Source organism: Protopterus annectens, chromosome 12.part0 (assembly GCF_019279795.1).
Source record: "Protopterus annectens isolate FY-2018-M chromosome 12.part0, PAN1.0, whole genome shotgun sequence".
NCBI lineage: Eukaryota > Metazoa > Chordata > Ceratodontiformes > Protopteridae > Protopterus > Protopterus annectens.
In genome coordinates, this window is record NC_056746.1 from 794,783,502 (window position 1) to 794,800,590 (window position 17,089).

The window sequence follows — 17,089 nt, forward strand, 5'->3', positions numbered from 1 at the left end:
CTGGTTGTCAAGGAGACCAAACACGCAAATGCCGTAGATATAGCCAACCTGCTGGCAGAAAGGTTCAGTGAAAACTTTACCCCTCTGCCCCCCAATCAGTAAATCAGGACATCTCCAGCAAATGTCCCCCTCCCCTTATTTCTATGGAGCAAGTCATCACTACCCTTTCAAAGCCAAATACAGCCTTCATGAGACCCGATAACATCCCAGGCTGCATCCTACATGAACTCAGGTAGGAACTTGCAGCACCATTAGGCACCCTATTCAACCAAAGCCCGAGTACTGACTTTGTCCCAGCCGAGTAGAAGATGGCCGCTGTCATCCCTTTACACAAAGGTGGAGCATCCACCAATCCAGAAAGTTATAAACCCATCAGCCTAACTAGCCTGATCTGCAAGGCTATGAAATGGATTATCATAGACCTCATTAACAAGGACATTGACAACCTCCAAACACTCTATCCCACACAGTCTGGTTTTAAGGGGAGGTCATGCCTGTTAAATTTGGTCAACTTCTTTGAGGCAGTCACCAAAGCTATGGATGAGAGGAAGACAGTGCACACTACCTGCCTTGATCTGGCCAAAGCCTTAGAAATTATTCGCCAGTCGGGTAGAATAGATAAACTCTCTCAACTAGGCATCAATCCATATGTTACCAGAAGGGCAGCAAACCGGCTAACTGATAGAACCCACCTAGTCAAAACAGGGGAATCCACCTCAAGCAGTAGACCTGTAATGAGTGGTGTACCCCAGGGATCAGTCCTGGGGCCTCTGTTGTTTGGGATATACTTTTCTGAGGTGCAGGGCCAAAACCAGTGGGTATGGCTGATCACGTTTGCAGATGACTGCAAGCTGGGCGCTGTCATCAATTTCCCTAGTGATGGGGGACATCTCGAAGAGAGTTTTACCCAAACAAATGACTCTTGCCAGAAACAAGGCCTGAAACTGAATGCCAAAAAAATGCATCATCATCCCCTTTGGGGAGAGTGATGTCCCCACAAGTTATCACATTAATAACAAGGTCCTAAGCACGCAGTTGGTCGTGAGGGACCTGGGCATCCAGGTTGACAGCAAACTGATTTTTGATCACCATATTGCCTCCACTGCATGGAAAGCTTTCTACATGGCCCACCTCATTAGTAAGGGTATCTCATCCAGGGACAAGGAGGTCGTAACATCCCTGTATTCTTCCCTTATAAGACCCATTATTGAGTAAAATGCCCCTTTTGGCATGTATTTCACAAAGCACATGCAGCAGCTGGAGAGATCACAGAAGTTTCTTACCAGGAGAATCCAGGGCATCACACATCTACCCTACACAGATATGCTAAAAGCCCTGTCCCTATACTCGTCTCATACAGACTCCTCAGAGGTGACCTTTGTCTGGCATACAAAGCAATCTCAGACCCTAACTCGATGGGACTGCTGCATATCCACAAGTCAAACTCCACTCGGATAACCCGCACGCACAACCTCAACCCGGTCTGTGACATCAATAGGACTTGTTGGCGGGACAGATTTGTGTCTGTTGGAGACTCCTCCTTCTGTGGAATAGACTCCCTCTCCATGTCAAGCAGAGTACCTCATTAACTCTTTTTAAGTGCAACCTGGATAACTGGATGGGGAACAGGAAATATGTGTTTGTTGGCTTTTCCCAGTAAGGGGTCGCCACAGCAGAACTCCGGTCCGCTAATGATTGGCAGTAGATTTTTACGAAACGCCGAGGTGCCAGCATGACGCTCAACCTTCAACCAAGGCCCGCCCATTTATGTACGCATGTCTTTCGAACACTACCCAACCGCGGGGAGAACAGGAAATACACCCCTGGAATTCCACCAGTGTTCCTGCTGGACATGAGCATCAGGTGCTGACTTGTTGAAACATGGGCTAAATTCTGTGCTAGGCTTGTAATGGCCTCAGGGTCAATAGCCTAGTAACTTCCTATGATCTAATGAAAGGATGGTGGTGGTTCCAACCCACACGTGGACATTTCTTTGCTTTTATGTGCAGCATTTATGTCACAAACTTGCATACCTCTCAAATGTGCAGATTCTTACCTCATAGAATTTGTGGTTTTCTGGCAAATCACCGGATTGACATCACTGAATAATAATAACCTACAGTTTAGTTTCAGACTTCATATCTTTCAAGAAGAGTATGATAACGCACATCCTGTTATTCTAGCAACTTTAAGGGCAATATTTAAAACATGTACCCAGATTTCTTGGGCTAAGAGGTTGACAGGTATGCTTTTAACACAAGAAATCTGAACGAAACCAAAAATAATGGGAATGGGGAGACAAAGGCCCAACAAAAGGGGCACATTTTAAATACTGCTCGTATAAGTCTGGAAAGTTGCTAGAATAAAAGTTTTTTATGGTATCATACATTTTTCGGAAGGATATGAAGTCTGAAACTTAAATGTCTGTCATTATTTAGTGAATTCAGTCTTCACTGATTGGCCAGAAAAAGCTTTATGAGGGTCGGACCAAATATATAAGGCACAAATCTGGATATTCTGCGAAAATTTAGACAGTTGAGAGCTATGCTTCCATCCCTATTTGCTTTATATGATACTCTTGATCAAGTCACTTAAACAAACGGTGTTCTTTTTCCTCGGTCGCCCCTGAAAAGGACACTAGTATCCAGTGGGATTACATTGCTAAACGTATAAACTACGCGTGTCGCTAAGATTATCTTACTTCTATATACATACACATTTAAGGCATTATCAAACGTTAGCTCTGCGTGCATTTCTTGGAGTTAATTTGCTTTACTAACCTTGGTGGAGCATACAATTTAACTGTTAGCAATACTGTACGTTGGTAAATAAATCACGTCAGCTGCGAATGTTAAAAAAAGTCCGGAATAGGGGAAAAGCTGGTGGATACAGCTTATATATTTGGATTGTAATGGCAGTGTTAAATGTATTAGATCAGTTGCTGTTGCTAGTTATTAATAATTCCTAGGGTGTGACGCCACCTTAGCCAATAGCACTTTTTGAATGGGTTCACCCAAGTCACTGTATATTTATTGTTGATTGGAGCACTTGCTATCTTCTTGCAGTAGTACTCACCGTTATCTTTCTGCGTATGGAGTCTGCACTGTATACATATTTATGTGGGGCTTTATTTAATTGTACCATACGCCTGAAAGTTTTTTTTTTCCTTCAGTGTCTTTCCTGGAAACAGATACTGCGCTCAGCCACCCAGTGAATACATAAACAAAACATAGTAGATGAGTGTTATGTAAAACACCTCACGGAATGCGGCGTGTTACCTGAGTTTAAGACATTCTGGTGTTTCACTACATCCGTGCAAGAAATAAAATGAATAGAAATAATGGATATTCACAGCCTATGGCAAAGAACTCGACATGACCTCTTAATAAATAAACATGCTTCTTATCCCCTCCCCCGTACAGGGCTTTCTTTCTTGGGAGTCTCGACAATTGTTTCCCGCCGTTTCCCCATTCCCTTTTCACCAGCTTAAAACCTTGCTTTCAACTACTGACAATGAAATCACAAATTACGGTAACATAAAACGTTATTTTACTGAATTCCACTGAGCACAGAGAAGTTAAACACAGACAAAATAACTTCCTAAAACAACACCAGCCCCCAGTCACAGTATTAAAACAAACCTAGGAATGGGGATGCGCAGTCGCACTCCACAACATTCGATCCCGCGATGCTTACTCGACCTGCTCCTTCTCCACCACCTGACCGCAGAGCTACGGAGCATCTGGTCAGGTGGTAAAAGTAACACCGAGCCGGCGCACAACCGTACCCTTACAGCCGCCAGCTGGCTCCCACCCCCCGTTCCAAATGTTTTCAGCCAGGGGACTCCCAAGTTTTGGCTATTCATTATTTTTACACTGGAGCTGACAGAAAGTAAGTGACATTCAGTTACACGAGCACTATAATCTAACCCGGTTTACATCTCCAGATTTTTACTTCTACATTAGGACTGGAATATCTAACTTCGATTAAGGAGTGTAACGAGTTTACGAATCACTTTTGGTAACGCTAACTGGAGTTTGTCGTTACTAGCCCGCAGTATTTTCTGTGGATAAACTGGGTGGTGTCTTTTCGCTTCTTTCCATGACCATTTGTTATACAGTTAACTGACAGAGACGGTCACTAGATACGCTACATCTGACAGACCCCTTTTCCCTGTTTTTGTGCAATCTGCCCAGTGCGTTGAAAAGTAACCCAACGGGGAAGACGTGGGTTGTCTTCCGTATCACTGGATTCTTATTTTTCTGACTTTGTGTTTATGGATGGAGTTTTTAATCAATGTGTACGCTAAAGGATGTGTCCGTTTGTTATTTGAAATGAAATAATGGCGACACGTTGGCCAGGTCCATCCGAGGAAGATGGGGAGAAAATCCAAACAGTCAGCTCTTCATCAGCTAAGGTAACGATGAAAAGTTCTGCTAAGACAAATGTCCCTAAAAAGCTGTTTGGTTGAGCCGGCATTTGCTGGGTACAATTGAACTTAAAGTCAGTGTTTTATTATCTTTTCCAGTGTGTGTCGGACCCCGCTTTGTGGTACCTGTTTCCATTAAACGGTTTTGTCAGGAGTAGTTGATGTGTGCTTCTTGATACTGTAAGATGTCAGAATATTTGAGAGTAACGAGGTCACAGTATATGTATTACTTGATCAGAAAGACCATTGTTAGCAGAGAAGGTATTTGCCGTTGTAGATCGAGGGTTATGATCTCTTTTATTAGCTGAATTAGTTTGTGTGACAGCAGGAGTGTTGGCTGGAGCTGTTCACACTTGGGTATTGAAATCATTAGAACTGTGTTGGAGAGTCGTATCAGCGTGCATATTCCGAAACACACAATTTTAGCGTAGTCCTTGTCATTGTGTTCTGATGAGTCCGATTTGGCCTTCCAAAAGTGTGAAATATGTTTGAATTATTATGTTTTATGTGAAGGGTTTCTATGAGTGTATCCGCTAGCATCCAGGACGATCCACATGTTTTGGGTTGCTGCATCTTGGATTGGTTTGAATGCATTTTGACATGTCATACTTGTCTGCTGCCAAGCTTATTTAAATTTGCTTTAATTGTCACAGATTTTTTAACTTGCATGTGAAATGTAATGATTATATTCTCTGGTAACATTGATGGTTGTGGCAGCTGTTTTGTGTACGGTAGAGAATGTAATCATGCTGTTTTCCGTTTTCTTTTTATAAAGTATCTGGATATTTTTTAACAGAATGGTTGTGTATTATTCTTTTCTTAAAATACGTTATCAGCAAGTTGGACACTTTATAATTCAGAGTGATGCATTAACATTGGTTTGTATTTTACTTCTGAGATGTTTCATGTTGTGGCAAAGTGCAAGAAATTTGATATGGTTTGTTTCGTGACGACCCTTAGATAAATGGATGGCTAGTAATACTTATGTTAAAATGTGACATAACAGTAGTTTTGCTGTAGGCAGGCATTAGATGTTTGCTTACAGCTTAACTTTAATTGGACTGTCCCATGGTGCACTTTGAAGATTGTTTTTATCTGTGTTATAAAGAGTGAGGTACTACAGTGATATCTAGAGCTTTTGGAGTTGAGTTAGAAGAAAAAAAGACATCACCTGACAGGGAGAGAACATTAAGCACATAACAGCATGGAAACAGTTAAAGAAACTTGAAAAGCAGATGTGTTACTTGTACAAAACTGTTTTTAAATTGTACTTGTGAGTTTTTCTGTGTAGAAAAGGACATATAGTGTCTTCATGATAGTAGATTTGGAATTTTAGGTAGTTTGTTTCCTTACAAGTAAAATGGAAGAGTCTTGAATGAGGGTGGCATTTGAGGAATTTCAGGAGTATGAAGCTATGTGTTTGAAACAGAACTGATTAATTGAGTGTTGGGTAATACAGTCTAATAAGGAGCACAGCCAGATATATTGTAGAGGAGCTGCTAAGGTTACGATGTATTGAAGAATGAGTGAAGAGAAACGAGCAATAGTGGAAGATGATATTAAGAAATTTGTGAGGAAATAAATAGTAGGGAGAAAGGGAAAAGCAAGGTGTGTTGAGAGATTTACAGCATGGTAGAATACAGTTAGTCATGTTGAACAGTTTGTATGGCATTGAATACTAGATGCGCATATGAAGTCATGGCTTTCGTTTATTTAAAACTGAGAAGTTATTGCTATAAAAGTAAGAAATGTAATCATTGTTTATGCACGCATTATGTTTTTAATATCATTGGCTAAAATGTTCCATTTTAAGGGATTACATTGCTTAGTGCCCTATCATCATACTTAGATGATGTTTTAGAAATGATTTGCCACCAGTCTTCATAATAATTATTTTTGTTGCCAGAAGTATACTACGAAGGAAGTTTTAGCTTGATCTGAGTAGAGATTGCTTTAAGTAAGCTTATGGGTAAACAAAATTTGCATGATTAAACAGTTTTTTTGGTAAGATTTTTCCATTATATGTACTTCAGAACTTGGTGGTGATGGGTTTCACCCTTTGAATCAAATGGCAATTCTGTCTACCTTGTTTTTGTCATGTGTTTCCAGTATTTGAATTACTCTTTAATTTATACAGAGCAGATGTTTTGCCACATATTGAATTTTATTTAAATAAATTGTACAAGGAATTAAAGATAAAAGTAGTTACTGAATAAAGTGATTATCAAGGTATGGAAAGTGTTGTTTTTTTACAGTATATTCAGTGATTTCATAAGTCCATTCACAATGCACTATGTCACCAAAAAGACTTGCAATAATCTGCTTTCTGGCTACAGATGTTGACAATTCTGCATGAATCTGTTGCAGAAAATATCTGCAGGTTTGGTAGGACTGAATATTTCTTTGAACAGCACTGGAACACCTGATATGCTGATTAGATGTTAGCAATTCATGTATCTTGAATGTCTCCATCCTTTGCAGAGTATAACAAACACATAGTTGACTAAAATCATGGTGTAGTAGAACTAATTTTGGGGCACAGAACTGAGTTTTGTACTTAGATTTTTATTGCTGCATTTGTTTAATCTTGTACCGTGTTATGTTTATTTCTTTATGCAAGCCATGCATATTCTGACTGCTGTTCATTGCTTTTGCTGATCCTTGTCGTAGCTGATGCGTGCTTAATGGATAGATCAATCTACCTATTTGATTTATGTTGGCAGTAATTCTTTAATTCAGTAAGTTTGCAGTTTAAAAATTAATCTGAAAATAACCAACAGAAATTTCAGTGACTGGTGTAGAGAAAGCCACAGTGAATGTGTTAAAATGTTGTAATAATGCGTGTGTATGTGAGTTTGTATATAGCCATGATATAAACTGTTATTGTAAGCAAAAGAAATAGAATATAACTTCCGTTGACTTCATACAGTAGAGCAGAGAGAGATTAGATCAGCTGCTTTAAAATCGATATGCAAATGCAGAAAAAATGCAGAGCAAGAAGCAGAAAGTTTCTTTGAAATTGTTTTGAGTAGTCTGTGTTGAAATGAAGGGAAGAGGAGGAAGAATTGCATGAGGAAGATCAGTTGCACAAATTAAATTCTTTATTATTGACCATTTTCCAAATGACTGTTTTGAACTATTTTTGTTGTGTATTAAAAGTATCTGTACCTAAAAAAAAAAAGTTTTTTTTTCTTTAAATCTAAAGGGGATGTTACTGACATAATTATGGATAACACTTCATTGATGTTGGCTCAGAAACCTTTAGAAATAAAGCAAAGGAATAACTGTGCCTTGGAATAAACTATAGTTGCAAAAAAATGTGTCTTGTTTAAGAAAAAGCTTTTAATATATTTTCTCACACATACGTTAAGTGGATAGAAATGCATATCATTTAAGCCTGAAATCACAGCATCATTATATATTCATGCTCTGCAAAACTGTTTTTTTTTTTATATTTTGTATTGCGAAGAGCATGGAATTCTACTTTTTTGTTTTCAACTGACTGTTTTGCAAAGAGGCTATTCTGACCTGAATTTGATCCATAACTTCAGTGTGTAAATATATTCTTACGACATTTTCAAGGCCAAATGCCTAAGTAGTAGACCTTATGTTGAATATTATATGATCTAAACATCAGTTGTAGAAGGTAGAATCTCAAATACATGTTTGCCTGTCAGAACAAGTAAAATAAACATAATTTGCTGTAATATTTTAAAATGACAAAAATATCACTTTTTTGAGAAAAGATCATTTTTTTGTTTTTATTTGGTAGCAATACACTGATATGATTCATATATAAAGAGAGCCTGAAAAAAAAAACAGTGAAATGGACATGAGTTGAATGTATAACAATGTATCCAAATGGGTGTGGTAAGACTACTGTTGGTACCAAGCACTATAGGACCATATCTCTGAAACCATTTGAAATATTTTGCAGATTTCTCTGAGCAGGTATTGGCCCTTAGCTAGAGAATGAATTGCTGGTGATTCTAGGTATAAAGGCTTCCCTACAGGCTTGAATTCATGTAATGTACTGTACCACGTGTGTTTATTTTTTTGGGAGGTGAGACTATAATGATTCCAGTGACCAAAAAAGCTTTCATTTTACATGAAGCAGAGTTCCTCCCTATCCCTATTTAAGTGCATTTTGTCCTAGTGCATGGGTAATTGGATATTTACCCCTGGTCTGGTGCCAGTGTCTGTGGACAGAAGCAGTCAGTAAATCACACCCCTACGTAAATCAAATTGTGGGTCACATTTGGGTTGCACGGCTAGGCTAATAAGAGCCTTAGTGGTTGTTACCCTAGTATAAACCTGTGAACCTATGTAATGACAAAATAGTAGTTATATTCCTGACTAGCAGTGTATTCGACATATTGAATATATGTCATGCATAACACTTCTATTAGAAGCAAAGTATAATGCAAAATGTAAGAGTGACATTGAAGGCATATGAACCCCTACATCTGGTACCTGCTTATAAAAGGTCATGTGTCAGTCCCTTTTCAAGACTTAGTCCTGAAGCTTTCATTTACTAACAGCAGGATGTCCAGACAAAAATGCACCTTATTTTTTCCGTATGGATTTTAATGCTTCAGCATGCTGACTTTGACCTCACCACTCCAGCTATTTCAAACCGTGGCATGAAGTCTACATCCTACAACCAAAAAAAAAATTCTAATGGAAACATGTAGGATTTTATTTTTTACATCTGAAGTAATGACAGTTGAGCAAGTAAATATTCTGTGCAGTGGTATTTTACCCTGAGCAGAATTTGGTTACATTACCACCAGTGAGTTGTAAATGCTGTAAGTACTTATTGTAACTGTGCTACTCACATAATGGAGTGATATAGATATGTTGCAGGCAGCAGTACAAATATTCTCTGTGTGTTAGTCGTGTATCATACTGCAGACACATTATATATTGCCTAAGTGCTACAATCTTCATACAGTTCATGGTCACCTTCCTAAACTGCATGCAGTTGTACTGTCTTCTTGTAATTTGTTGTGTAGTACTACACTTAATAAATGCCAGCTTGCCATGTTGTGAAACCGTTTCCCTTTATTCAGAATCCTGTGCCTCATAACCAGTCTTCACCAATACCTGAATAGTATTACTAACATCTCCCAGCCATATAAATAGTTTTCAGACACTGATGACATCCCACCGCTTTACTACTTAGACATTTGTATAGAAATTTATATATTTATGTATATTTAAATATATAAATGTGTACATTTTCATATATATATATGTGTGTGTGTGTGTGTGTGTAGATATTGTATGTATGTGTATATACAAAAACTGTTTTATACCTCACTTCTTAATTACATTATTAATATTTTCTGTCCTACCCAATTCCTCCTTCCCCTCAACTACATTTCTTTGAATTTGTAAGTACTAATCACACAGTCTTTCATCTGTTTTGACAAACCCACTAGTACACCTCTCCAAATGCCCAATGTTCAACCTCTACGAATGTGTACATATATTTTATACGGTAGCAATTGCTTATTTCATATGAATGTAATCTATTAGGAAATGTGCAGTTGTTAATATACATTACTTAATGTCTGTGTATATAATTGAATGTCTGTTCAAAAATGTTTGTAGTATGTTTGCTGCTCTTCTCTTCGGGCCTCTGCTGAAAGTCCCCCCCCCCCAGTAAACACAGTCAGACAAACCTGGTAAAAAAAATCTATATAAATAAAAATAAGTAAAGACACGGAAAGAGGGTGTAGTGCAAAATGTCAGACCGTGACAAGGTCTGTGAACCACTGGATTTGGCATCTGTGTGTAAACAGCGTGTGTCAGTCCATCTGATGTGTTTTCTTTGCAAAATGGTCTTTTTTCAAACATTTATCAAGTCGTCACATTTTAATTTATAATTTAAGTCTGTATTAATTATTAAAAAAAAATAAACCATATTAATGTTTTTTTTTATGCAAAATACATGTTTTCTTTCTAACAATTTTCATTCACTGTGACATCACATTAGTTGCTCATGTCCTGCCTTCCTTTTAAACCAGTCTTACTCCTCCTGATCATTATTTTACAGATATTGTTGCTATAAATTTCATTTATTTCTATGAAATGTGCTCCTCCTGTTTTTTTTTTTTTTTTAAAGATCCCACCTCATTTAGCCACGATCTGGGTTCACCGAACCAAAGAGGCAACAGGATGAAAGAGAGTATGCATTGTTATATCTACATATATTGTTAAAGAGATGCATTGATAACAGTTAACATTTCATTGTACAATTCAGCACATCTCGTTCGTAGTACCAACTGAAAAGTAAACATGTATTGTGATGGTTGCATTCATATGATAAAGCATTAGAACAGTGGCAAAGTTTCTTGGTTACAGTATTTTCTAGCACCATATTTTATTGTATACAGATTAAGATGCAATTTAAGTATTATGAGAGTTTAACCAATGTCACAGAAGCATTTGGGTTCTATTTTTTATATGTTCTTTTACAGCATCTTTGAATAGCTTTACAGTGTCTTGATTTTTAACATTGGAAGATGACTGGTTTTAGGATGCTAGTGCTTACTATGTCTAGACTGTTAAAACCCTGTATCCAAGCTCAAAAGAATAATTTCCATAATTGTAGCCATTTGTTCCCGAAAACTGTGTCAAAGTACTCAACATTTGTTTTTTAATTTTCCAACTTGTTATATTCATATAAAGCATGTTCCCAGTTACCTCTGTCTTCCCCATCACACTTTTCTACCTGAGGAAAAAAAATCATCTAAAGTTTACTTGGCGTATAAAACTACCTTCTGGAGTTGGTTGCATACTTGTTTTTTTTCCCCCCACTGTTCCATTGGGAAAACAGAATGGAGAGGCAGTTTACTATTTTTTCTAACCTGTTGTGATTGATTGAGTCTTACGTTTGTCATGCAATATTTTATATGCCTACTAATTATTACTCTTGTAACAGTAGCTTCTGTTCTAGACTCTTCTATAAAAACCTACCGGAGCTAGTCTTTCACTTAGCATTCCCTGTCCCCTTCTCTGTGCCTGTTCTTTTGTTATTAGTTACTGATAGGGAAGACTGTCTGTAATCTGCAGTCCAAACTTCTGCTTAGCCTTATCCCATTATGTTAATTTTCTGTTTTGAGCACACTTGCACCCAGTACCTTGGTTCCTTTGATGATTTTCTCTAGTAAATTCCAGCCTCCTCTGGCCTAATTTTTATATCTTCTATTACCAGACATGTATATTAAGTAAAATTAGCTTTCTTTTATCACTAACGTCTGCTGTATCTGTAGAGATTCTTGAAAAAGAGTTTCAACTCAAAAGCTTGAAGTAATAAACCTTGTTTTACGTGGATGGTCGTGCTGTGCGTATTGTTACTGCACGTAAAAATCAACCACCAATCGTTAGCGGACCGAAGTTCCGCTGTGGTGACCCCTAGCCGGGAAAAGCCGAAAGACACAACAACAACAAAAAATCTGTAGAGATATCATTTGCTGAGGCATTAGCCCTGCCACTTGATGTCTAGCAGGACAGAGAAGCCCAGGGTCATTTGCAACATTTGTGTATGATTTTGTCTCCAAAACAGATGTCTTCCTCCTCTTTGGACTCCTCCATTTTGAAGATGCTGAGAAAGATGATGTGCAAGAAGAAATACAATTATTCCCTTATACAGTCTGCTACCCCAGATGGTGACAAAGAAGAAGAGGAAGACTGTGATTTATCAAGTCATAGGGTTTCTTAGAGAATTAGTCCATGGATCATAATTACCTTGCCATTACCCATCCTCTTAGGGTGCCTGTTGCCTTCGAGAGGGCAAAACACATCAGGACGACCAGGGTTAATTTATGGGCAGTCATCCAATTGTCAAGGTTTGATTTTAAAAAACAAGTATTTCACTCTGGAATAATCTACCTGTACACGTAAAACAGAGATTGGGAAGGGTTGAGTAGTAAATAAGACACACTGGAGAGACAATTTATGTGTTGATGAAGATTCATGTCTTTAGTTTGAGTGTTTGCAGAGCTATTTTTTTTTTAGTGGACTGTAAGAGATCAAAGATGGTGGTTGGGTACTTATCTTGGAATGCTAAACAAAAATCACCACATAGGAGTCTACAAGAAACATCATAGGGTTAGAACTTCAAGATTGTTTTTTGTAGCTGAATGTCATCATTCTGATTATCTTTTTAGGTAGAAACCTGTGGGGTCTTTCTAGCTGCAAATGTTTGGATCAATGCATACTAAAAGGGACATTATATTCTATAATTGATCTGATCAGGACAGTGTATAGAAGAACACGTAACTTTTGATCTGGATGATGCTGCTTTAGTTAGTAATTGAAAAATATAGAAGGATTTCCTGACCATTGTTGCTATGTGGTGGTCAAAGGATAGGGAGTTACCTACTAAGGTGCTGAGATCTCTTACAACATCCAGACTGATACAGTTATAAGGTGCTGTTGAGATTTGTTTACCAAAGATAATACTAGAATTCTTTGCATTTAACTTGTGTGTAATACACCACTGATTTATATGGTTTTAGCCCTCACTGTAGTAGCACAGTACTGGATGCTGAACAAACGAGAACACCCTGCTGGCAGTCCTCTGCAAAATTAGGTAGCAGTATGTCTGGGTTAATGGTATGGAGATCCAAGAACTAGATGCTGAACTGAAAAGGTTTCAGTATTGAGCCCTGAGGACCAACTCCACCTGCTTCTTTAACTCTAGGTTCTGTTTGCTGCTCATCGTACAACATGAGTGTTTATTCAGATCTTTAAGCTTATTTCCAGTTCCCGCTTGGGGAATTGGGACAAAGGCCTTAGCTAAATCCATGCACCCTGTATGAATTGAGTTGCTGCTATCTAGAGGTTTAGTAGCTTTCTTGAAGAAGTTTACTAAATCAATTGGGTATGACCTCCCTTTAACAAAACCAGTTTGCTGTGGGTCTAGAGCCAATTACATGTTTTATATCTTGGCTTATAAAATCGGATACAGTAAGTTCTGTGGCTTTCTAAATTAGACTTGTCACATTGATGGGACTACAGTTTCTGCAATTTGAAGTGGGACCGCCTTCACAGAGTGACATAATGGCAGCCATTTAAGGTACTTTAGGAGCATGCGCTGTGGTTCTGCTTAAGTTGGAAAGTTTTAAGAGAGGCTCAAAGAGGGTTGTTTGGTGCTGTTGATTTAAGCAACCAGTTATTTTGCTGTCTGTGCCCACAGAGGTATAATTTTTAGGTTTTGAGAATGCAGTTAGGACATGTTCCATACTAATGTGTGAAGGGTGGGGAAGGTGGGAAGGGATTCAGAAATGTTTCTCTGCTGGGCTTGGGAGTGCCTTCTGTGTGGAATCTGCATGCCCTCCCCGCGGTTGGGTAGCGTTCGAAAGACATGTGTGCGTAAATGGGCGTGCCTTTGTTGAAGGTTGGGCGTCGAGCTGGCACCTCGGCGTTTCGTAAAAATCTACCGCTAGTCATTAGCGGACCAGAGTTCCGCTGTGGTGACCCCTTTATCTGGGAAAAGCCGACAGACAAACAACAACATTAATATCATCTTTGTGATCGTAATGGGCAATACTGTTATGGATTCATTGAGGGCAATGTTGTGAGTTATTTCTTAATTATCTCTAGCCAAAGAGGGACCTGTATAATTATTTTTGGCTCTGTGTGCTAATTATAAGTTGTATTCCATGTTGATCTTCCTTATGGTAACTTCCAGATTTTACTGATCCTTTTCATATTTTTTTTAATATGGGTAGATTTTAATTTATCGTAGGCCTAAATTAGCTTTTTTATTTTATTTTGGCACTTATTAAATGTTAGCATTCCACCGAGGTGGTTTATTTTTATGTTCTCCAAGGTACAGTTATGATTGGTACCACCTGATTTTATGCTGTTTGTTAGACAGGAGTAAAATTCATTGGCATAAATGATAACTGAGGCTATTTGGAGGTTTGAAATCTTGCAGTTGAATTTTGAGAGTTAATAAAAAGTTTTTTTTTTTTTTTTTTTAAGTTCTTGAATTCAGAAGTGTTCATTCTGGTAGATTTTTGATGCCTTATAGGAGAAAGTTACTGATTTGTGATTAAATTTGGCCAAAAATGAGGATACTACAGGAGCAGTGCAGGTAGGTGCGAAGTTAATGAGGACAAAGTCAAGAAGATTTTGACCCTTAGTGGGCTCGTTACTCTTTGTATAAAGAAGTTAATACATGTCTCATCCCAACTTTACCCTTATCATGCTGCTTTTCCCCTCTACCTATCTGCTGAATTGCTGATATGTAACAACTTCAATACTGCTGCACTGTTGGACATGGGTTCATAAGATCTGTTGCTCATAAATGTATATGCATTTCTAATGGTGTTGGAGTCTTTGTTAATGCTTCACTACATATATATGTGCATACTGTTATTTGAATCTGTATTAAGTATTTGTTTTGTTTATAATTATTACTTTTAGTCTTCTTACTGTTTTGGAGCTTTTTTCCCTGGACCTCCATTGAAAACGGGCTCTAGGCCCGGTTGAACATTATCCTGTTAACAAATGTAATAAGTAAATAAATTTAAAAATAAAAACAAGTAAAAGTTTGAATTTATTATGTCTAGGAATTTTTGGGTGTACCCTGCCTTTGTTGTGGTGGCACATTGACGCAAATGGTAGCATTGCCACCTCACAGTAAGAGTTTCTCTGGTTCGATTGTTAGCTGGTGTGCCTTGTTTGTATTTTCTCCAGGTACTCTGGTTTCCTTCTGCATTCCACAGACATGCCATAAAGTATGTCAGGGATATAGGTATGAGTACATGTAAGTGTGCTACAGAAGAAAGGCCTGACAATCTACTTCCATTCTCCTTTGCTTTGTAAACTCTGTGGGTAATGGTGGCCGCGCTCGGGGGGGGGGGGTGTAGGTCACTGTAGCAGTCAGATGTGACTAGTAAGAGAATGAGTGAGCTTTTGTGGTATAGGTGCTTCCGATTCCCCTTTATCTCCTCCTAAAGTCCCCATGTTTTGGAAACTTATGCAAATGATGATGAAAATAGGGGGATGGCCTTCTGTCCTTATGTCTTCCAGCAGTCCTCATTGGTGGTCCTTCCATTGGTGGATATGTTGAAGGTCACCAGCGCTGATATGGTGGCTATATTGCACAGAAAACCTTAGTTGTAGCATCTGGTATTTAAAAAGGCTTCACCTTCCCAGTGTTTAGTGGTCCATCCTCTAGCTAGAGAGTCCAGCACAGAAGTACACTTAGGGAAGCAAGTTTATGCATCCTTAAGATTTCTTTGAAGTCAGTAAACTACCTTGTGCATATGGTGGAACTTCACTGAGATTTTGTTGATGAAATGCAATATTTCCTAATGCAGTTGCTGATGGACCTGTAAAGCAAGTTGTTCTGTTTGCCGAAAGTGACTTGTAACACCACTAAAGGATCAGACAGATTTTCCGGATTCACCATCACAAGACGTGTAGGTAAAAGCACACGACTCAATGGTGTAGAGGAGGAGGATTAAACTTTCTGTTTTAGGCTTTAAGTTGTATCCACCTTAACAGTGGTTTTCCAGAATGCAGGGGAGGCAATGCCAGATGTGGTTTAGGTGTGAGGCTTAACACACGCACAAAAAAAATCTGGAAAGAGCACTAATTCTCTGGGCAACATCCGCAAAAGTTGCACTTCCAGAGGAAAGGGTCCTTTTGAATCCCTGTGTGGCTGCACTCAACCTGCAGCTGGCTAGCAACATCTGCCTTGAGACCTTGCTCAACTCTTCTGCTCTTGAGGTGGTTGGTGGCTGGCTGTTCTTTCTGCTTGGGAGTCGCACATGAAGCACTGATGAATTCTGGCTGTAATATTCAGAAGAAGCAAAATTTACTTCCATACATGACCAGTTCCAAAGTCATTCCCCATGCCTTACATTCCACTCAATCAAAAACCAGCCAAGCTTCAAGAAGGGGTGCTTTCATGCCTCTGAAAAATCAGGCATTGTAAGGGGTCCATTGGAGAAAAAAACGGGCACAATATTAGTCCAGATTTTTTTTTTAACCAAATAATGTTATGTAGTGGATGCATGTGGTTATTAGTCTTTCTCACAGTCTATTAAACAGTCATTTTTCATTGTACAAAATTTGAATAGAAACGTTCGGCCTGATTCCAAGACACAATTTCATTGTAAGCCATTTACTTGGGTGTATTACACTGAAATATGTCAGTTATACTGAGAGCAAGTCTTTTGTAATTGTACCGGTAGTGTCCGACAGGAGTAGTGATCATGCAACTTGTATGTGAGCTTGCTTATGGAAGCTGCCCTGAATTAGCCAATGGGGCATCACACTTTTCTCTAGCTGCAGTAAGGGAAAATATTACTATTCCTTATGCAGTGTTTTATTTACTTATATTGTCTTTGTTACCATTAATCATTTTATCATTTGTCTTCTATCCCTTTCCCATCTTTTCTTATTAATAAGGCCTCCTGCCTATACATCTGATACATCAGTTGTTTTATCTCTGCTATCTTTGGGGGGCCGGGGTCAACCTTCCAGTTTTGTGCTACAGCTTTTTTGTCACCAGTAAAAGTGATCCCAGGAATGCCGTTTCATTTTTTCTCGACTTACCCTTTTTTGGAACTCCTAAAAGGAATATGATCCTAGTAAGATGCCCCTTCCTAAATCACCACAAATTCACTATAT

The 17,089-nt window shown here is 38.5% G+C and overlaps 1 protein-coding gene across 1 annotated transcript in view; it reads left to right on the forward strand.

The window, feature by feature from the left end:
• Positions 1-3,683: 3,683 nt before the first annotated feature.
• The window catches only part of ARHGAP21 (Rho GTPase activating protein 21), a 2,418,417-nt gene continuing 2,405,011 nt past the window's right edge, over positions 3,684-17,089 (forward strand). The window contains exon 1 of the mRNA XM_044089838.1: positions 3,684-4,417. Coding sequence (XP_043945773.1) covers positions 4,343-4,417 — 75 coding nt within the window. The 5' untranslated portion in view covers positions 3,684-4,342. The remainder of the gene's footprint in view (positions 4,418-17,089) is intronic.